The sequence below is a fragment of the Podarcis cretensis genome (genome assembly GCF_951804945.1).
Source record: "Podarcis cretensis genome assembly, chromosome: 13".
Classification (NCBI taxonomy): Eukaryota; Metazoa; Chordata; class Lepidosauria; order Squamata; family Lacertidae; genus Podarcis; species Podarcis cretensis.
Window position 1 is genome coordinate 28,547,534 of NC_137182.1, and position 22,374 is coordinate 28,569,907.

Here is a 22,374-nt window from a genome sequence, read left to right on the forward strand (position 1 = left end):
GACTTCCTTCTCCGTGTAGGAACCTGTCCGAATCTTGAGTTCTCCCCAAAGGGCCCTTCACTCAGTCCCTTTGAGATCTGAGGCATGTTTGACGAGGGTCAAGAGGCGGGGGGGGGGGGCTTCTCAGTGGTGGCACCCCACCTTTGGAAGGCACACACACACCTTCATCTATGTAGGCAAGAGGAATTATCTCAGGTCAAGGATACATTCCAGCCAAAAAGAAGTGAGGGGTCTGAGAAGTGAGAGGCCAGAGAGGGCATGGCTTAAGGGAGAATCTCGGAGGTCTGGAGGTATGGTATTTCCCCCCCCCCCCCCAGCCTAAGGTTCTCCCCTGACTGCCCCAATTAGCTCTGTTCAGTCATTCATCGCAGGGACCCAAGGCGTGTACAAACCCATTCCTCTTTCCCAACACTCCAGGCAGCTAGTGCTTATCATTGTGCTATGACAGGCTTCCACCAATTTATTATTTTCCCTGTGGCCTAAGAGGGAGTTACATGTACAGAGCCTCCAGCTGTAGGAACCCTCTACCTGGAACGTAGAGCTGATGTTGGAACAGGTTTAGTCTGCGAGAATAGAGAAAATGTTTCCTTCCCCGGCCAAAAGCCTTGAACTGAATAGGGGAAATGTTTCTCCTTGGATGCTAATGGTGTGCTTTTTTCTTTTTTGTGCTTGCAAGGAAGCTTGCTGCTCCTTTCCCTGGTGTGCAGATCATAAACCCGCCAAATGTCCTTTTTATGTCTGTATTCCCCTTTTAAAAAGATATACAGTGGTACCTCGGTTTAAGTACTTAATTCATTCCTGAGGTCTGTTCTTAACCCGAAACTGTTCTTAACCTGAAGCACCACTTTAGCTAATGGGGCCTCCTGCTGCACCGCGCTGCCAGAGCACGATTTCTGTTCTCAACCTGAAGCAAAGTTCTTAACCTGAAGCACTATTTCTGGGTTAGCAGAGTCTGTAACCTGAAGCGTCTGTAACCTGAAGCGTATGTAACCTGAGGTACCACTGTATAGGGAAGAAGAAACCCAGTATTGGTCAGCCTGCAACACTCCTCCCCACCCCCCAACTGCCTTCAAAACACCAGGGCGACTGTTCAAGAATCCCTCTCTTCTCGATCCTCCCACAGCCTTGCTGCTCTCCTCTGCCTAAACCCCTTTTCAGGAAGAGCCTCCCAGATGCTTTGAGCACTGCTGGGCTTGTGGCAAAATCCTGACTCCTGACGGATTATGAGAAAGTCGTGCGTGCAGCCGGCCTTGCCAGTTTGCTGTGCTTCCTCTCCGCTTTTGGCAGCCTCGCTTTGCTGCCAGTTGTGATCAGGGCTTTGCTGGGCTTGTTGTAGTTTCTCTCTGTGTGTGTCTGTCTCAGATATGAAAGGCCAGTGGGTGGGAGACGACTTTAGAAGAAGGGGCAGTTGGCTTGAGAGACTGCACTCTGCGGAGGAAATTCTTGGAACAGGGAGGAATTGCTAGAGAATGGGTTCTTTCAAGGCTTCCTCCAAACCCTGCAGGCAGCCAAAGGCTCTCTGTGTGTGACTTTCTTGTGGTGTTAACTGATTCTTTTCTTTCCCCTCAGCCATATTTTTTCCCCATGCCTTGCAGCTGTTTGCAAGGAGTGGGTTTTAATTCCCCGGGTTCCACCTGAAAGAGGAGACATTTACCTTTGCAATCCCAGCTGAAAAGCATTGCAGAACACCAGGGCCTGGAAAGAATATATTCCCTACCAATATTGGGCAATGGAATATAAAAGACCTTAGGAAAGGGACTGGTTTTTTAAAAGCCTTATCATCATACAGACATTATGTACATTATGCTACATTTACACAGGAATCAGCTGCTGGTCACCCCCTCCCATCTCAAAAAGGTTCTTCCAGAGCAACCAGAAGCATTTAAAAGGACCAATTAATAGTATTTCTCTGGAACCGTTGTGTCAAATTCCTCGATGTGGCCATGACATCCACTCTGTGTGATCTGCTTTGTGGCTGTCGTCAGTAATTTCAGCTCAGCTGAGGCAATAGTTCCCCAGCAGTGATTTCAGCTTGTGGAAGCTAGCCAGGGCTGCATACCTAGCCTAGCATCCCATGCTCGTCGCCAGTGAAGTGTAGGTGGCTTCCCACAAGGCAAGACACAGCAATAACAGCAAGAACCTTACTTGAACTACATAACTGGAAAACAGAGGCAAAGCAACTGCTTATACAGTGGTGCCTCGGGTTACATACACTTCAGGTTAGAGACACTTCAGGTTACAGACTCCGCCAACCCAGAATTTTTTTTTTTTTAATAAATTTTTTATTAAGAATTTTGTTAATACAATAAAGAAAAAAAGACAGAATAAACAAAGAACAAACAAAGAATAAAACAAACATAAAGTTATACATCTTGTAATAACCATCTTTTCTTCATTTTTTTCCTTTTGGACTTCCTCACGTCTCTCGCTCCTACTTTCCAAGTTAATAAAACTTTAGCCAGCAACTTATCACCTTATTTTCATTCTTATTGTACAGAATTCCAATATTTTATCCATAACTTTGAATATTTTTGTCAAAATCCTAAATACCTAGTTTTAACATGATATTCATTTAAAATTTATCTTTCTCATGAAATTCACTCATTCTCATAATCTTTTCAGCTAACTTTATGGTGCCCTATTGTTTTCAAATCTCTCATCCTTCTTAACACTCATATAATTTACAGTGTTTTTGAAGATAGTCCTTAAATTTCTTCCAATCCTCCTCCACTGCTTCTTCTCCCAGGTCTCCGCCAACCCAGAAATATTACCTCAGGTTAAGAACTTTGCTTCAGGATGAGAACAGAAATCGTACAGCGGCAGCAGGAGGCCCCATTAGCTAAAGTGGTGCTTCAGGTTAAGATCAGTTTCAGGTTAAGAACGGACCTCCGAAATGAATTAAGTACTTAACCCGAGGTACCACTGTATACATTTCTGAAAGCCTGGGCCACTCCCACTCCCACCGTGATTGGCTGCCTATACTTCCAAACTGCAAATCACGACTCAGAGTTCAAGGGCCAATGGCAGAGGCCCAAATCCTAAAATGTTCTGTGATTGGACAGAATGTATCAAATCAGAACACAGGAGCTCAGATTCCTTACTCCATGGGTAGGCAAACTAAGGCCCGGGGGGCCAGATCCGGCCTAAGTAAAAGGTAAAGGTACCCCTGCCCGTATGGGCCAGTCGTGTCTGACTCTGGGGTTGCGTGCCCCTCTCGCTTAAGAGGCCGGGGCCAGCGCCAGCACCAGCGCAGCACACTGAAACGCTGTTTACCTTCCCGCTATAAAGCGGTACCTATTTATCTACTTGCACTTAAGAGTGCTTTCGAACTGCTAGGTGGGCAGGAGCTGGGACCGAACTACGGGAGCTCACCCCGCCGCGGGGATCCGAATGCCGACCATACGATCGGCAAGTCCTAGGCGCTGAGGTTTTACCCACAGCGGCACCCGCATCCCGGATCCGGCCTAATCGCCTTCTAAATCCGGCCCACGGATGGTCTGGGAATCAGCGTGTTTTACATGAGTAGAATGTGTACTTTTATTTAAAATGCACCTCTGGGTTATTTGTGGGGCATAGGAATTTGTTCATTCCCCCCCCCCCAAAAAAATATAGTGCGGCCCCCCACAAGGTCCGAGGGACAGTGGACCAGCCCCCTGTTAAAAAAGTTTGCTGAGCCCTTCCTTAGTCCAAACTAAAGATCAGGCAAACACAGACCACTGAATACGTAACAAATAGCCCAATCCTATGCGGGAGGTAGACATGTCTAGATCTACTGGCCCAGATCCTAATTTAAGTTAAGGAAGTTCATGAAAGGAAAGTTTCCCACCCCTTCCTCCCCACAGTAGTCACCTGTGCCTCCCCGAAAGTTGGGGGCCCTCCTGTATAATGTGGGATATGGTGCATGGGGAGCTGCTGAAAAGCTGTAAGGTAGGAAAGGGGCTCAAGGGTAATCTAGTACAACCCCCTGAAATGCAGGAATCACGGCTAAAGAATCCTTGGCGGGTGACCATCCAACCTCAATTAAAGAACCTCCAGTGAAGTAGAGTGCACCACCTTCCGAGGGAGTCCATTCCACTACTGAGCAGCTCTTTCCGTCAGAAGAGGAATTGTCCCAAGCTAGGGAGAGGTTCACACAATTTTAAGTGATTCCATCTTTCCAATCACACATTCTTCATTAACAGCCCTTGACCCTCCAGAAAGGCTGTCCAGAAGGCACAGGTGGTTACCGAGGGGGACAGGGACGGAATGAGGACAGGAAATATTTCCTCCTGTGAATTTAACTAATCTTGGGATCCATGCTACTGATTTCAGTGGGCTTAGTCTGTCCACCTAATTCTGCACAGAATGAGACTGGGAAAAGACTGGAAAAACAGAGCATGTTGCAGCTTATGTGGGGTAGGGAAGAAGGCTTAAGATGAGGCTTTTTTGTTTTAATCCCCCCCACCCTATGACATTGTAATCTCAAAATTTATAAATTGATGAATGGTATGGAAAGAATGAATAGGGAGAGGGAACTATCTCCCTCTTTCAAAACACAAGAACCCAAGGTCATCCAGTTCAGGCTACTATCGGGCAACAGGTTCAGGTCTGACAGGTATTCAGTGGAATGCATAATTATCATATAGAAGGTATTTAAATTAACATTGGAGCTGTAATATCTGCAAAGCAGCCCTTGGAAGAGTATACACATGAATCACTGGAGGTGTCTACTTAGAAGTAATTTTTATTGAATTCATTGGGACTTGGTCCCTAGCAAAAGGAGCTACCACCTTGAAATATTGAGTACAATAAAATGCATACACTATCCAGGCAGCAGTCACTGAAAAATAAAATTTGCCATGATTCATTGTAATGCTGATGCGGTCATAACCACTACCATAGATTGTTTTAAAACAATTAGTTCACAGCTATAACTTCAAAGCAATGGACAATTCTGTCAGTACATGAATTACCGGTAGAATAAATTTGCAATGGCTTCTACCCTTCCATTCTGAGGAAGCTAGGAGATGAAGAAATTCAGGAGCCACAACCAGGATGCTTTCTGACCACAGAGGCAAACAATTCCTCCAGATTCTGTTGCTCATGAGGTCTGGTTAGGGTGGTTGCTACTTGTTAGGCCTGAGGATCTGACCAGACCTTTCAAGGAATTAAGCCTCTTCAGGAGAAGGAATAAAGTCTCAAGGGCTTTCCTATTCACTTTGCTATCAGCTCTGCCTGTGGGTGTCCACACGACTTTTTCTGGGGTGAAGGGAAAAACACTGACAGGGAGAACAGCCATAAAAGAACACCAGTACCTACACATTTTGCCTCATCTCTGCTTCTACTACAAATGCTAAAAACTATGGTCACACCATATATTTTAAGCACATAACTTTCTTACTGCCCCAATTAATGCTATGCATAGCCAGTTCTTCACTTGATTAAAAAGCCAAGGTGTTTGTTTGGGTTAAAGATAGGCAAGGAAAGCAAACAATACGTTATCTTCAATCTGTTATCAAAATTAACCTCACCAGCATGTGAAATGGCAGGCAGAGCTACATGAAACTCTATGCATGCCGTGCATGCATGTGTGACTGCACACACACTAAAGCACATTCAAAGCACATTTCCCCCCTCAAAGAATTATGGACACTACAGTTTACTGGGAATTGTAGTTCTGTGGTAGATAAACCACAGTGCCCACAATTCTTTTAGGCAAATAATGTGCTTCAAAGGTAGTGTGCAGACTGCCAGTGTGTGTACATATTGCTTACACCCGTGTGCATTGGAGGCAAGCTATATATCTGTTCCCACAGCCCAGGATTGAATTTCTAGAGACCCAGAGGAAAGGAGCTGAACACTGACGAGTGACCATTCTAGAAACCTGCACTGAACAAAGGAATTTTCGAAAAGCAAAAATAAGGGCAATAATATAGGGACGGGGGTTTTTTTGGTGTGTTTTTTTTAAAAGGAAAATTTGGGCAGCTGGAAGAGATTTTAAAAAGGTAATTTTCAAGAGAAAGAGAGGTGGCAATACTGCTTGTAAATGGACGAGACAGGATTGTAGCGCTTGGAGGGGAGACAGAGATGGGGATTCTTCTCTGCTTCTAACTGGAAGGGTAAGTTTCTCCCAATACTGTAGTCTCTCAGGAATTAAAGTAGAAGAAAGAACTACATTTCCCACAATCCCCTGCCCTTGTCGCCAAGGCGGAACCTTTGCGCGTGCGGCTCGGGTTTCCCCCAACTCTATGGCTTTTCCCCCGGCTGCTTAAAGCAAAGGACCGTTTCCGGTCCCCAAACCAGAAGTGGAGCTTGCAGCCTCCCGGCCGGCGGGATGGCGGCTCGGACCGCGCTCCTACTGCTGCTGGGGGTGGCGGGCGCCGGCCCGGCTCCCGCCCAGGCCTCGCGGGGGGACCGGGAGCCCGTCTACCGAGAATGCCTGACGCATTGCGAGAGGCGCAACTGCTCCGGGCCCGGGCTGCGGCACTTCCGCTCCCACCAGCCTCTCTATATGAGCCTCACAGGTACTGTAAGGCCCCCGGCCGAGGGAGGGCCACGCCCACCGCCAAGGACGAGGCTCGAGGGGGGCGGTGTCCGCGGAGTGCTCTCCATTTGCATAGCCACGCACACGAATGACGGTGCCCCGCCCAGGGCTCCCCATAGGACGGCTTGGTGGCAGCGCCTACCCGCCCTCTTGACCAATTCCTGACGCTCTCTCCCGCTGCCCTTGGTGGGAGGGGGTTCAGTAGCGGGCAGTAGCGTCTGAACATGTGCAGAGTGCATTTTCCAATTAGCAATGGTTCTTGGATGTAGTGCTGATCTTATGTTGCCCCCTCCCCCTCTTAACAGTGAAGTCCTACTCAGAAGTAAGCCCCACTGAGTTCAATTTGCAGGGAAATGCACATAGGGTTGCAGCCTGGGGCTCCAGCGCAGCGAGGCTGCGCACACAGCTGTTGCATTGCTGCATCGTTGTTTGCAATCAGGACTGCTATGCCCCCAAAAGGGCTGGTGGGGCAGCTGCTGCAGGCCTTGCAAGCTGTCTCTTGTTTATTATTGTTGTTTTACTTATTTAGGCTGTTCCTATCTCATCCTGAATTAGGGAGAGTAGCCATTCCTTACCCATTAGGTAAAGACAACTATTTTCTAATGTTTTTAAAGTATCTCTCTTCAAGTGAGATTCCCCTGCCCCCCCATTGATTTATTTCTCCCAGGTTTCTTATGGCACTGTTGAAAGTGAGCCCATTGAGTGGCTTGTTGTAGCATTCACTGCTAGGTATGTGGTTCAACTCCTTATCCGCCCTCCAGGTTTCTTGGAGGTTATAGCAAGTAAGTGGGAAGAAGCCACAATTCTTTAATTAACTAGGTTGCTTGTGGGTGGCATAACATATACCATCATTTACATGCAGTTAGATCTTATGTATGTTTATTCAGAAGGAAGCCTTCTGAGTTCAGTTATATATACTCCCCAATTAAAGCAGGCGATGTGATGTTGTGGTTAAGAGTGTTGGATAATCTCTGCTCAGCCTTGAAGGCCACTGGGTGGCCTTTGGCTAGTAGTTATATCTCAGCCTAACCTGCCACAAAGGGGTGGTCATGAAAATAAAAAGGGTACCACTTTGAGCCTCTTCGAGGGAAAATGGGATACAAAATAAAGTAAGTGTACAGTCATACCTTGGGTTGAAGTTGCTTCAGGTTGAGCGTTTTCAGGTTGCGCTCCGCGGTGACCCGGAAGTAATGCGTTACTTCCGGGTTTTACTGCATGTGCAGACGCTCAAAATGATGTCAGGCGCATGCGCAGAAGCGGCGAATTGCGACCTGTGCACACGCAGACACGCAGATGCGGGTTGCGTTCTGCTCAGGATGCGAACAGGGCTCCGGAGCGGATCCCGTTCGCATCCAGAGGTACCATTGTATATGACTGCAATGTTAACATCCCTCTCTCACTCAGGAAACTTTAACCCCTCTTGCCCATTACATCTCCTATTCAATGTATATGTATGGCAGAACTGGCAGACCCAAGTTTCAAACATACATTTAATTTTGAGAAGTCCACATGGCAAGGGAGTTGGAACCTGTGGTCCTCCAGATCTTGGATTACCATTCCCACCATCTCAGATGCTGGCTGGGTCTGATGGCAGTTGGAGTCCAACAACATCTGGAAGCCCCCATGTTTCATACCACAGCCATATGGGATTGTAGTTCTAATAGAGATATTACAGTGGTACCTCTGGTTACGAACTTAATTCGTTCAGGAGGTCTGTTCTTAACCTGAAACCCTTCTTAACCTGAGGTACCACTTTAGCTAATGGGGCCTTCCGCTGCCGCGCGATTTCTGTTCTCATCCTGAGGTAAAGTTCTTAACCCGAGGTACTATTTCTGGGTTAGCGGAGTCTGTAACCCAAAGTGTTTGTAATCCATGGTGTTTGTAACCCAAGGTATCACTGTATATAGTTGCATTTGCATGTTTCCTGATTCCAAGCAGAAAACATGCAATATATGCTTCATTTAAAACAAACAAGTTAACTGTAAGAATTCATCCTGACAACAAGCGGCTTGCCAGTCATACATCCATACATCATGTTCCCTTAAAATAAAACAAACTTGGCAAATCTGAGTACCCCCTCCCCGCCATTCCCACCCTGGTATTTTAAAATTATTTCATGGAGTTCCATTGCATTCAGGCATTAGGCGATAAATTCATTTGCACTAATTTTAATTTGTCCTCCCCCAACCGTATTCTAGGATGGACCTGCAGAGATGAATGTAAATATGAATGTATGTGGTTGACGGTGGGCCTTTACGTCCAGGAAGGATACAAAGTGCCTCAGTTTCATGGAAAGGTAAGCAACATTTGTGTGCAGCAGCTGTGAAACGTTCCATGTTCAGGATCATCGGGATAGGAATTGAAAATGAAGCTGCTATCATAATGCTGTTATACAAACATATGGCACAACTGCATTTGGAATACTGTGTACCGTTCTGGTCGTCTTACCTCAAAAAGGATATTGCAGAGTTGGAAAAGTTTCAGAAAAGGGCAACCAAACACAGCAACTGTGCGCCTTTTATCGGGTTGCATGGCTGTCGCATCCCCACACCATCCTCCCCGAGTCGCCTTGTAGGGCTCGGATCTGGGGACAGTGGTGCGAGGAAGGTGCAGCAGCGATGCCGCCTGTGGCTGGTGCGTCAACGGACACATGCACCCACGCACCGCGTGTGGCTTAGAGACACACTCCACCACAGTAGCAAGATTCAGGAAGGAGAAAAGAAAGTACTTCTCCACATAACACATAGTTAAACTATGGAACCTGCTCCCACAGGAGGCAGACATGGCTGCCAGTTTGGGTGGCTTCAAAAGAGCTGCCTTCGATAAAAAAAGAGCTTGAAACTTACCAGCTAGTTGGTAGTAACCTTAAACCCTCCTGGGCTGGGATTTTGCTTTGTAGTGGAGGTTTCTGCAAAAATGTGTCACCTGACATCATTGTGATGTTAAGTGACTGACCTGTGGGAGTAGCCCTCCAAGGGTGGTGGTGGTGGGGGGGGAGCCCAGGATCTGGCCCACTGGCCAAATCCAGTTCTCCACCATTGCCTCAAACCGTCCTGAAAGAGCATGTATACTTTCTCATTTCTGGCTGATGACATATTTTCCTCCTTCTTCTCCCTCCCTTGTTTTCCCACCCGACCCTCAGTGGCCCTTTTCCCGCTTCCTGTTTTTTCAGGAGCCTGCTTCTGCCTTTGCTTCGTTCCTGAACGGAATTGCCAATTTAGTGATGCTGAACAGATATAAAGCTGCTGTCCCCCGCTCTTCTCCCATGTACCATACCTGCATTGCCTTTGCTTGGGTAAGTCATTCTGGGCGGTTAATACCTCACCATGGCAAGATGGGTGCCTTAGCTTCCTTCTCATCTTCTTCAAAGAGGTGGGAAACATGGAGAATAGAAAAGACAAGGAATGCTTCTTGTTGCTTGAGATCTTGTGGGAAGGAAGCGGGGGAAACATGACAGGTTTCCCTACAAGAAGACTCACAGAAACACACCATGTCCTGCTCCTCAGTCCAGGCTGTCTCAAGAAATGCAGAGCGAAGTAAGGAAGTAAGGAGGGCATCTCCCATGAGGAACAAACTCGAGCCACAGCAGAGTGCAGTGTGTTTCCAGTGGCCTTGTGGGTATTTGGACAAAGGTTTGCTGAATGATGTGGTATTTTCCTCTGTGCTTTTTTTTAAAAAAGGGTTATGTTTTGGAACAACGCTTATAGAGTTGATTTCTGTTATAGAAATTCTAAGGCCATATATATATATATATATATACACATACACACACACACACATAAATATACAAAGCAAACACATACATAAGTATATAAACCACATGTCTGAAATAGTGCAAGAGAACAATCCTGAAGCCATTTTGACTCTCCCAAATTGACCTCAGATGGGAAAAGCTTTCCAATTGTCATTGGACTGTAGGGGCTTACACCTCCCTGTAAATACAGTGTGGCAAGTATCTGTTTTTTTTTAAAAAAATAATTTTTATTAACTGGCCAATCACATCAAATTAAATCACATCATATAAATTCCGAATTACAAAGCCAAATTTTTAAATTTTGTTGGGGGAACCCATGCTTCAAGATCCAAAGGGGAATTCAGATCATCTTCTTATTACTGTGTTAATGTCCAAATCAGTCCCAATCAGTCCAAACAAAGTTCATAATTCTATCTAGTCTTATCTTGGTGTTGCCACATCATATCTTGTTCGTATGATTTCTCTTTTTCCTTTACGATCTCTTCTGTTAGTCTCCTTAAGCCGATAGCAAGTGTAATAATCCTGTGTGGATTTCCGGTTCCTCCACTAAGTCCAGATGGTTTCCATATATCTCCTTCGTAGATAACATCACTTTATCCATCGTAAATTTTGGCATTTGTCGCTCTTAAGTCCCACCGAGGAGTTGATTCACGATATGTAAACAACTCTATTTCTCTCTTTCTCCTCCCAGACCCAAGAGCTCCCACAATGCCTCACAAAATGGCGAACGACATTTTTTCCTGACTGCGTCACTCCAAAACTCTTAGCTTTCCAGCTTCATCTTGAAACATTGCTTTGGATCGAAAGTTTATCTCCACACAGCCTTAAATCCACAGCTTAAGTCCTTGATTTCTGACTCATTAGGGGAGGGGGATTCTTGTTAAATCACATAAAAAGGTAGAGGCAGGTTTTCCCCCCCCTCCCCCCTCAGTCATTACCGTATCTTGACGTTCTTCTCGTATTTTATTGTTGTCTTGTTATCAGAGATCTCTTCTGTCAGCAGTATTTACTCCCCTTTTTCCTTGATGTATGTGCAATTAATCATGTCCAAATTATTTCTTTTAAAGATCATTGCAACCAGCGGCGCGAATCAGGGACGGCGTCGAGGAGTGCCGAAAATCCCACAGGAGGGCTTTGTGCCTAGTGCCCCCACCCCCACAAATTCGGGGGTGGTATAGGGCACAGCAGGCAAGGACCATCCCCCCCATAATCCTGGGGGGGGGTTAAGGAGGCTAATTACCCCCATCATAGCCTCCAAATTACCTCGTGTGGGTCGGAGAGATGTTATTGTCAGCCATCTTCCGATGCGCCACCTAGTGGCCCCGTATCTGTTAAGCTGAGCACACTATCAATATGCATAAGAGATTCAAGAACTAAGTATTTACCATCTCAAAGGAATGGCCAGGCTACCCAGAAAAGGCAATCAGATAAGGCATTATCAGGTATACTGGCAGACAGGAGAGAAGCAACACACTCAGATTTCTGCTGGGGACCACCTCTTTCTGTGATGGATGTATGATGTTTTGGGGGGTGGTCTTGAGCTACAGGGTAGGCAATTTCAAAAGTCTATGTAAGAGCTTGCACATCAGTGTTCTGGGTGCCTCCTCCCTCCTGCATGGTGAGCACCCTGTTGCAACAGTTTAATAAAGATCAGGTTTACTAGCTACTTTGCCTCTCAATATTCTCTGGTTTGGCCTGTTATTTTCTCCTACCAATAGAGAACCTACATAAGGACTCTATACAGGCTCTTGGGTACCATAAGGGAAAAGGAGCAGTTTTTTCTTATATCAGTTTCTATCTAAGCTTTTCCTTCTACTCTGTGGGCAAATTGTGTTTTGATTCGGAAGCAATTTGAGGGAAAGGGTGAGATAGAATTGATAGATAATAATAATAATAAGAGATAGCTTGTATCTAGGACTTTTTGAGTGTTTCACATACAGTATTATTGCAGCAGTCCAATAAACTAAAGCAGCATGATTCCTCTAATTTTAAAGAGGGGGTGGGACTTGCTTCTGGGTTTGTTGGTTTAAGTACCATATGGCAGTTATCCTGGTTATCCCAGAATGGCTTGTTTTTATTACTTCTGTGGTAGAAGCCGGTTTTAACAACCTAACTTCATAGAATGTGGTATTTTCAGGATAACCATTTCTTTCCCTGCTCCTTCACTCCCCCTGCAGGTTTCTTTAAATGCCTGGTTCTGGTCTACAGTTTTCCATACTCGAGAAACGAATCTAACTGAGGTGAGCAATTTTGCTCTTGTATCATGAAAAATGTTGGTAAGGGGCGCCAGGGGAATTTTGAAGGCATGGCAGAAACCTCTCTAGTGGGTTTTAAAAAATTAGATAAGGTAAATGGTAGAAAAAAAGCAACTTGTGTGAACCCCAGGCAAATAGTGCAGCCAGCATGACAGCATAATCCTAACTATGTCTACGTCGAAGTAAATCCTATTGAATTCAGTGGAGGTTTATCCCAGGAAAGTGAGGTTAGGATTCTAGCCTGAGACTTTCTTTCAGATATGTGCGCTCAGGATCATAATCTCATCAAGTTATTTTTGAGGTAGGATAAGAGGACAGCTATCACCAGGAAGAATCTTCTCTGTTGGGTGTTAAAAATACTGCTAGTAGGCTTCTGAGTATTTGCAGGCCATAATCCCAGGGGAAAGAGAAAACTTTCAATGCAGCTCCCTGTCACTGGAGAAAAGCCATGAATAAACACAAATACCATGAGGATTTTCTAAAGAGAACGTGTAGCACTGAATGAGAACCGGTTTCTAACGATATTTCTCATCCCACAGAAAATGGATTATTTCTGTGCATCAGCCGTCATCCTTCACTCTGTCTACCTGTGTTGCGTCCGGTGAGTTTCTCTCCTCCTTAAGAACATAAGGAGAGCCTTGCAGCTGGGAAAGACCAAAGGCCCATCCAGTTCAGTGTTCTGTTATCCCACGGTGGCCAAGCAGGCTGATGTGGTTGGTACAAGCCCAATAGCACTCCCCTACCTGCAATTGTATCTAATCCCCTTCCAAAGCGGTTTCTGTTGGTCACCATTCATCCGGTGACAAGCTTCACCACTTGCCCTGCAAACATATACTTTTTGTCTGTCCCGCCTCTCCCACTTTTCAGCTTCACTGGTTGAAATGTTACGGTGGGGTGGGGAACTTTCTTTGGGCTCCACAGGCTAGATCTTTATCAGCCTTTCCCACCTGTCGAAATCCCCTGCGTGGCTTTGCCAAGTATCCCCAGGCTCCCCCTTTAAGCCCCTGACCTGGGAGGCTTAGGAGGGAGAGTGCAGAGAAACTTGCAAAGGCTTTAAAGCAGCTCCCACACCCCCAGTTCAGCCTCCAGAGCAGTTGGGAGCAGCTCACGTTTCCCTTTTTAAGTGAGCGGATGAGTGGCAGCAGCAGAGAGGAGTTTCCCCTGTCCACTCACAGCTCCCATATTTCGCTTTTATTCAAAAACTGGGCATCTGCAAAAGGACAGGTCGAAACCGCAAGAGGAAATGTGTGCGGACAGGATATGTGCAGATAGAGGAGGAGCAACCCAAGGACAAAGCAAAAGAGCAGCAAGTAAGGAGAGCTAGTGGAAACTGGCCGGGTCTTTTGGGAGTTGTAGCTGTGGCCATTCGAGCAAAAGAAAATGCTTTGTGTTAGTCTGCTCAAGTTTCTGAACGGCAGGACCATCCTTTGCAGCTCAGCCGTGCCCATAGATCAGGGATGGGGAGCCTGCGGCCTCTAGATGTTGATGGGCTCCAACTGGACTCCTTTGTCCTTGACCCTTGGCTCACATCTGGAGGACTGCAGGTTCCCCATCCCTGGCCTAGACCCGGAGGAACGAGTCCAGAAGTGACCCAGTTCCTACAGCTCTTGCAAATTCCTTCAGCACCATCTCTTTCTTTTTCTTTTCTTCCAGGACTTTGGGTCTGAAACGTCCAGCCTTTGCCACCGCCATAGGCATCTTCCTGCTCCTCTTCCTGGCCTGCCATGTGTCGTATCTGACGCTCGTGCGCTTTGACTATGGTTACAATATGGTTGCCAACGTAGTAATAGGTGAGGGCAGTGGAGCAATGTTCTTCCCCCTGCGGCAGGTGTTGGTTGGTGTGGAGGTGTAGCCCAGCAGATAACCTTTGTATGGCCTTCTCCCCTAATGCCCTCAACCTTTCTAAGGTCCCATCTGCATCAATCAGTATCATGCCACTTTATACGGTTGTAGATTCTCCTTCAATGAATCCTGGGAACTGCAAATTGTTAAGGTTGCTGAGAGTTGTCAGGCAACACCCCCACATCCCCTCACAGGACTGCAAATTCCTGGGAAGAGAGATTAGCTGATTCTGGTTGGAGAATCTCTGAGAAGTCCTTCTCTGCATCTGGCCACAGAAAGGCAACAGAGAGATCATTTCCCATCATTCTGTTTCTTAACCCGAGCAAAAGATTGTTTCGTGGAGATATGCAAGCCGTGCTCAGAGCAGTGGGGTGTATGGGGTGTTAGGGGAAGGGTAGCACCTCTGGGGACGACGACATGTCATGCACCTTCTGGGGTGGTTTGCCCACCTTTGGTCCCCCCCCCCCCCCCCCGCACTCAGTTCTCACCTGTGGCTCCTTGAAGATGTCATGTGACAGTGGCCACACCCCAGAAACAGCTTTGACTGGTCGGGTAAACCAGGTGAGGGTAGCCGATGGGTCTCAATCCCTCGGTGAGTTAGGGACTTGCTCCTGCATGCAAAGACAGGCTCCGGCGGATTGAGCTGATGAAGCTCAGTCAAGAAGGCAGTTTATGCACATGCAGTCGAGGGAAGTGAGGGTTAGATGGGGTTCGTCCTCCTGGGAAGGCAGTCCATCTAGAAGGAGGAATACTCTGATCCCAAACCTCTCCTGCCTAGTGGGATATCTTTGGGAGAAGAAAAGGCTAAGGAGCAAATCCTACGCAGACTTGGAGTGGAGTCCCTAAGACTGTTGGATGGCGCTTTGTACGCCCCCTTTTGGCACCTCCTGCAGCCAAGCTGGTGCCAAACGTATTGCTCTGCTTTCCTTAAGTTAAATAAGTTGGAGTTCTTGTTATTAAATTTAGCAAGAAAAAAGCACACCAAGAACTCAGGCCAATGTAAGTTTCAATAGTGGGAGTGGTCCCTACTCGCAAATTAATAGTCAATTGTAACAAAAACTAATCCATTCAAAAGTATGTATGACAGGGCCCTGTTTCAATGTATTCACCTTCATCAGCTAATTGTTTAAAGGGTCGTGTAAGTTTGAAGACTTTCAAATAAATATATTTTTGTTACAATTGACTATTAATTTGCGAGTAGGGATCACTCCCACTATTGAAACTTACATTGGCCTGAGTTCTTGGTGTGCTTTTTTCCTGTTTTCCTTTGGAGCATATCAGCGAGGTCAAGGTCTTGTCGTCTGGACAGCCAGAACCTCCATACACATTGCCCAGGCTTGTGCCCCAGGGACGTCACTTTAGTGCTGCCAATGCAGTAGTTTGAATTCACCCCTGGAGGCGCACTCCATTGTCTCTTGAGACAGGCAGATGCCAACTTGCAACTTGCTAAGAGCAGCATGTAGCTACACCCTTTAAAAGCACACACACCAAAATAGCTGTGAGCGTAACTTGGAGGCTGCATCTATATTGCTGGTACATATCTCCCTTATTCCTTCCCTGCACTCCCAGGGCGTTTGTAGTATAGAGCACCAGGATAGCAGCCCAGGACCCTCAGGGCAGGTTCCCTGGGATCTGCGGATTCACTGGGTGCAGGGCCCAACCAGCAAGAAAAGGGCACCTCAGTTATGGTTGTTCAGCATTATAGAGGCAAACAGAGAACAGGTCTGTAGATCCCTGGAGCCATGATTTCCCACAACAGTGCAAAAGCTTGTGTTGTTACATATTTGCCCAGAGGTTCCTCCTCTGACTTACGGCTCGGAAGCAGAGTCACCACTTGCAGCTCCCCTTTCTAGCTTCCTCCATGCTTTCTCAGTGGATGATTCTGGAGGATGTATGCATGGGGAGGGGATATTCCTGGCATGCCTTGGGATTTGGTGCTGAGGAGCAAGGGGTCTGGGGTACAGGGCTGCTAGTGCCTCTGGTGCATCGCCATGTGCATAACACATCTAAGTTCCTACCCCACTGTGACTACTGCCAGGCATGAAACGCCATCCTCTTTCTGCCTTACCTTGCAGGCCTCCTCAACCTCCTCTGGTGGCTGGGTTGGTGCATGAGGAACCAGCAACGCCTGCCGTACGTCTGGAAGTGTGTGGCGGTTGTGCTGCTTCTGCAAGCCTTGGCCCTCCTGGAGCTCCTGGACTTCCCACCGTTGCTCTGGGTCTTCGATGCCCATGCCATCTGGCACATCAGCACCATCCCCGTCAATATCCTTTTCTACAGGTCAGCCAAGTTTGCTTGCCTTTGCGGGTGGGCCTTCTGCCATTGGTTCTCTGTGATTGCTTGTCAGGGCGCTGCTTGGACTCCCATCAGCCCCAGCCAGCATGGCAAAAGTTCAGGGATGATGGGAGTTGTGTGGTCCAGCAGTATCTTGAGTGTCACACCCACACCCACACCCACACACACCACTGATCTATTTATTTTGTATCCCACCCTTCACTCAAGTCAGGGCAGTTCACAACACAAAAATACAAGATAACATAGCATAATAAAAACAAAAACCAATACCACCACCACCTCTTACTTCACTCCCACAAACACATTTAATATTGGCCTGGTTGAAGAGGAATGTTTTCATCTGGTGCTTAAAGGCGTATAATGAAGGCGCCAGGCGAACCTCCTTGGGCAGAGCATTCCAGAAACGGGGAGCCACCACAGAAAAGGCCTGTTCTCATGTTGCAACTAAAACTCTCATGGAGGAGGCATATGATCTACAGCAGTGGTTCCTTAATACCGAAATACTGAGTACCCCCTTGTTTTTCAAAAGCCAAACCATGGGCCCCTTACTTTTGAAAAGTTAAATATCTTTATGGTAGTTTTTGTTATGTGAATGATGCCATGGACCCCTCGGGTGAGTTATGCAGACCCCTTGGGGTCTGCGGACTGCCAACTGGGGACCACTGATCTAGAGCACACACAATCCAACAAGCTAGAACTTGTTGGAATCTGTGGCCTGTAGCCAGTCCTGTGCAACATATTTAATATACTTTCATGAAACGAAGCTACAAGCAGCCATTTCCCTGGAGCATAAAGTGTACTCCTTCATTCCAGCCCTCATATAGCAATGTACAGAGAAGCAAAAAACAACAGGAACCTTAGGCAGACCAAAACAAACCAATAGAGATACTGAATTAGATCACCAAAATTGTATTTAGGAAAGGCAGTAGGGGAAAAGTGAGCTTTAAAGGCCTCCTTGAATGCCTGAACTGAAGGAGCCAAATGAATGTTGACTGGAAGAGGGTTCCACAATTGCAGGTCCACCACCAGGAAGGACCTCTTTCATGTGCTCACCAGCTCTAATCAATTCCACCATTGGGGCATGCAAGCAGGACCTCAGGCGTGGACCTTAGATTTGAGGGAGGGCAATATGGGTGCTGCACCTTCCTTGCGGTTCACGTAGCTGCTATTTCAGGAGACTTGCATTTCAAGGTTTTCATACATCACCAGGAAGACAAGATGGGTACATTCTAGTTCTAGGCATATTGGGTAGCTCAATCCATCCCTTCACTCAGCAACTTCCTCTTTCCTCTCCTTGCAGTTTCCTTGTCGACGACAGCCTCTATCTTTTGAAGGCCAACTCCATCATTAAAATAGACTGAAGGCGCTGGTGGAACACAGCCTGGAGAACAACACTGGTCTCGATGGAAGACATCCATTGGCTCGTTTCCAGCAGGAGTGTGCTGTGTTCTGAGAAGTGGTAGCAATTTGCACTTCCTGGTTCTGCCCTCCTACTTCCCCAGCATCCACGTGTGGGTTCTGCTGCCATGGTGTCCTAGACTGACTTTCTGCCTTTCTCCTGGATATATCAGGATATACATCTTGCCTCTCCTGAAACTTGCGCTCGAGTTCCTCGCGCTGCCTTCCCAAGTCTTTTCATGCTTCTCTGGGGAGATTTTGCTTGTGGCTTGTCCTGGTCAATTCATTTTTGAACATTTGTTTTTATTATCCCGCCCTGATTAGCTCTATGGTGTTAGATCTGTTGGTCTAATATGCTTTTGCTAAGTCGACTTCCGAAAGCAGCATGGACGATGCTTCTCGACGCAGAATTTTCAGAAGCCTTCTTTGTCATGTGCCATGGGTGAAATTGAAATGTCAACTGTTTCAGCGAAGCAGTCCTGACATGCTGTTTCATTGACAGGTTGCCTTTTGTTCTTTGCCAGCCCATCAGGTAACACTGCTCTGCAAACCCTACTTCCCCACGACTTCCCTGTCGTGATAAAAACAAGAACTAAGATTCCAGGTTGCGGTGACTTCTAGGAGGAAAAAGAGAAGATTTTCCCTCTGACCTCGAAGCTTTGTGCACATACTCCTTGGTGGTGTGAGCTCTCTGTACGGGCTCAGATGCACCTCGGTTCATTCTTATTTTTTCAGAGCCGAGTCCTGGCATTAAAAACCAGGGGTTGGGCCTTGTCTCAAATTAAGTCTGAGCAGAATGGAAAAATATATATTTAAAAGACTTCTTTAAAAAACCAATTGGGGTGAATCTCTGAATTTTTTCATCCTGAAGACTATTCCTTCCAGTCTGTGGAAGCTGTATTCGTCTGTTCAAGCTGATATGCGATTCATGGGGGAAATAAATGGCAGTTCTCCTTTCCTTTGACACATCTGCTCTGTTTTTAAAATAGACACAGACTGCAGTGGGGTATGAGAGAGAGAGAGAGAGAGAGAGAGAGAGAGAGAGAGAGAAGACTTGTCCACCAAAGTTGCATCTAGTCTACTAACCTTGGGATGCTTACAAGTACAGTGATACCTTGGAAGTCGAACGGAATCCGTTCCGGAAGTCTATTCAACTTCCAAAACCAAAGCACAGCTTCTGATTGGCTGCAGGAAGCTCTTGCAGCCAATCAAAAGCTGTAGAAGCCCCGTCAGATGTTTGGGTTCCAAAGAACATTCGCAAACCGGAACAGTCACTTCTGGGTTTGCGGCGTTCGGGAGCCAAAACGTCCGAGTACCAAGGCATTTGACAACCAAGGTACAACTGTAAGGCCTAATTGTGTCCCCAGCATCTCTGAAATGCATCATGGTTCCATCTTAGATTACAGTGGCTAACATCCATTCCTGGAGGCCATTTCGCCCCCTACGAATTCTGGGGCAGAGATCTCAGCCTTGAGATCTCCTCTGTTCATTTGGTGTGGGCCTATCTCCTTTTTTGTCTTTTGGAAAGACTTGACGTTGCAGAAGATTCTCTTTTAAGGTGGGGCTGCAGATAAGCTGCCTCAATATTTCTGGCAAAGCCAACTGGTTTTGCGAACCTTCCCAGAGATTTTGGGGGTGGGGGGGCAAGTTCCCAATGACACACCTCTGCAGCCCTGAAATGACATCAAACTTGGCACCACTCCAGGCGTCGGGTTGAGGCACTTTCAGCAAGGTGTGCATGAACACTTAAGCATTTCCTGCCAGAAAAAGAGAGACAGAGACAGTGCAGCAGGAGGGAGCCAAGACTGCCAAGGGTTCTTCAGAAAATGACTCAAGACGAGAGAACCAAAGAAATAATGGAAAAGACCGGGTGGCTTGCTGATGTCAGGTGTTCTATGACTCTAATCAGCCACCAGGTGGCAATGGAGGCCAGTGGTGGCTTGCTGGTGCCTTGGAAGGTACATTTAATAGAATCTCAAGAGTGGTCAGAAACTTTAGAGTGGTCCCCAAGGGTCTGCAATGCAGGAATCTCAACTAGATCATACATGACAGGCGGCCATCCAACCTCTGCTTAAAAACCGGCAAAGTAAGGGGAGTTCAGGGATGCGGGTGGCGCTGTGGTCTAAAGCAGTGAACCTAGGGCTTGCCGATCAGAAGGTCGGTGGTTTGAATCCCCACAACGGGGTGAGCTCCCGTTGTTCGGTCCCAGCTCCTGCCCATCTAGCAGTTTGAAAGCACGTCAAAGTGCAAGTAGATAAATAGGTACCACTCCAGCGGGAAGGTAAACGGTGTTTCTGTGCGCTGCTCTGGTTCGCTAGAAGCGGCTTAGTCATGCCGGCCACATGACCAGGAAGCTGTCTGCAGACATACACCGGCTCCCTCGGTCTATAGAGCAAGATGAGCGCCGCAACCCCAGAGTCGTCCATGACGGGACCTAACAGTCAGGGGTACCTTTAACTGTACCTTTAAGGGGAGTTCACCACCTCTCGTGGGAATCTGTTCAGTGTCAAACACCTCTTACTGTCATGTTTTTAATATTCTGCTGGGAGCTGCCCAGAGTGGCTGGGGAAGCCTAGCCAGATGGTCAGGGTATTAATAAGTTGTTGTTGTTGTTGTTGTTGCCACCACTTGAGAGCACTGTTCGGCAAGGGAGGCTGGCTGAGCTAGAAGAATAAACCAAGCCAAGGTTGGAAGCCAGATCTTCTGCAAGTCACTAAAAGCAGGGGGGGGGGGGCAGCCTGCCTTCTGCCCTCTTCACCACACAGGTGCCAGTTGTTTCGGGCTCTGGTGCCTGCTGACCAGCTGTATTTGTGCCATGCTGGATTTTTATATAGTATCTACCTTCTGGCTAGATGTGTGTGCTGGATTAATAATAATCCTGCTGCTGCCATGAAAAGGGCACTTCTTCCCCTTTGAAAGCCCAGGCCGCTTTCAAAGAACTGTACATTCTGCCCGTCCTTTTGGCCGGGAGCTTGGAAACGGGTGGGTGAAGGTGACCTGCTGGAGCTCGTCATCAAAGGCCACCTCTGCGCTTCTGCTGAAGGCCAGAGAGCATTCAAGGGCTGCTTTGCACCCTCCCTTTAGGAAAAGTGCCCATGCTAGTGGATCCTCGGTGGAGGGCCTGTAGCTCAGTGGCAGGACAGAGCACATGCTGTTGCCAGGGGAGGGCTTGAGGAAATAGAAAGAGCCAAATTGTCATTTCCCAAAAAAGCATTTTTTTTGGGGGGGGGTGATAATAGGGGCAGAAGTCCCCTGCAAAAGTGGGTTAAATTGGTTATGTATGCTACCACCGCAGCTAGAATTCTGTACGCGCAGAAATGGAAAGAATAAGAAGTTCCAACAATAGAGGAGCAGACTTTAAAACTATTGGACTATATGGAGATGGTGAAACTGGCGGCAAAAAACAAGAGTCCCAAAAGACGAAATGTTTGCGGAAGAGCGGAGACCATTATTATATTATTACCTGAGAAAACATTATAGTTCAATGAAATTGCAGGCAGGACTGGAAAATATAAGCCAAGGAGTGGGAATGATAAAAGAATGTAACGTGGGACATACACTATAGAAATAATTTATTATATTATATTATATTATATTATATTATATTATATTATATTATATTATATTATATATTTAAGGCAGTAGATAAAAGGATTTGAACAGAAACATCATGGGGGTAAGGGTGGGAAGTCAAAATGCTAAGGGAACATTGTGTGGAAACTGAATTGAATTTGTTAAATTGTGTGGAAAATGAATAAAAATTTATGAGGGAATAAAGGAAACAACAAGAGCCCTCGTGGAGCAGGCCAAAGCCCATCCAGCCTAGCATCCTATTCTCACAGGGGCCAACCAGGTACCTGAGGGAAACCAGCAAGAAGACCCCTCCCCAGTTTCCAGCCACTGGTCTACAGAATCATTACTGCCTAGGGTTAGCAGTCCATGATGGCTGGTGATTTGCAGCGGTGCCAAATTGAATAAAATATTGGGGGTGCCCAGGTAAGCCCCACCCCACATAATTGATCACATGATGCAGCACATGCACACCATTTGAATGTCAATGTCCATCAACTTTGGGAAGGGGGGCTGACCCCCTCAAATATTTTATTGAGCCAAAGGGACCTCGGCCCCTAAGAATTGGAAGCCCCTATGGTGACTCCTTTTGCCAGTCTGGACATATTATCCTGGGCTAAATGGACTTGATATTGAGATGCATAAGTCTGGACTTCATAGGAGACCTCCTGTGTTTCTACCTCTGTGCCCGAAAGCTCGCCCATGTTCTTGGCGAGCAGAGATACATTTTGCAAACG

The 22,374-nt window shown here is 46.8% G+C and overlaps 1 protein-coding gene across 2 annotated transcripts; it reads left to right on the plus strand.

Moving 5' to 3' along the window:
* Window positions 1-6,285: 6,285 nt before the first annotated feature.
* PGAP3 (post-GPI attachment to proteins phospholipase 3) lies at window positions 6,286-19,031 on the plus strand. 2 transcript variants are annotated; one of them, XM_079948877.1, is made up of 8 exons: window positions 6,286-6,503; window positions 8,722-8,819; window positions 9,696-9,818; window positions 12,455-12,517; window positions 13,072-13,133; window positions 14,186-14,322; window positions 16,450-16,654; window positions 17,970-19,031. In XM_079948877.1, exons 1-8 carry the CDS (start codon window positions 6,314-6,316, stop codon window positions 18,028-18,030), a joined length of 939 nt encoding a protein of 312 aa, XP_079805003.1. In that variant the 5' UTR covers window positions 6,286-6,313; the 3' UTR covers window positions 18,031-19,031. The 2 variants fall into 2 exon arrangements, with proteins under 2 accessions (XP_079805003.1, XP_079805002.1); XM_079948876.1 differs by having other exon boundaries at window positions 6,289-6,503; window positions 9,666-9,818.
* Window positions 19,032-22,374: the final 3,343 nt, after the last annotated feature.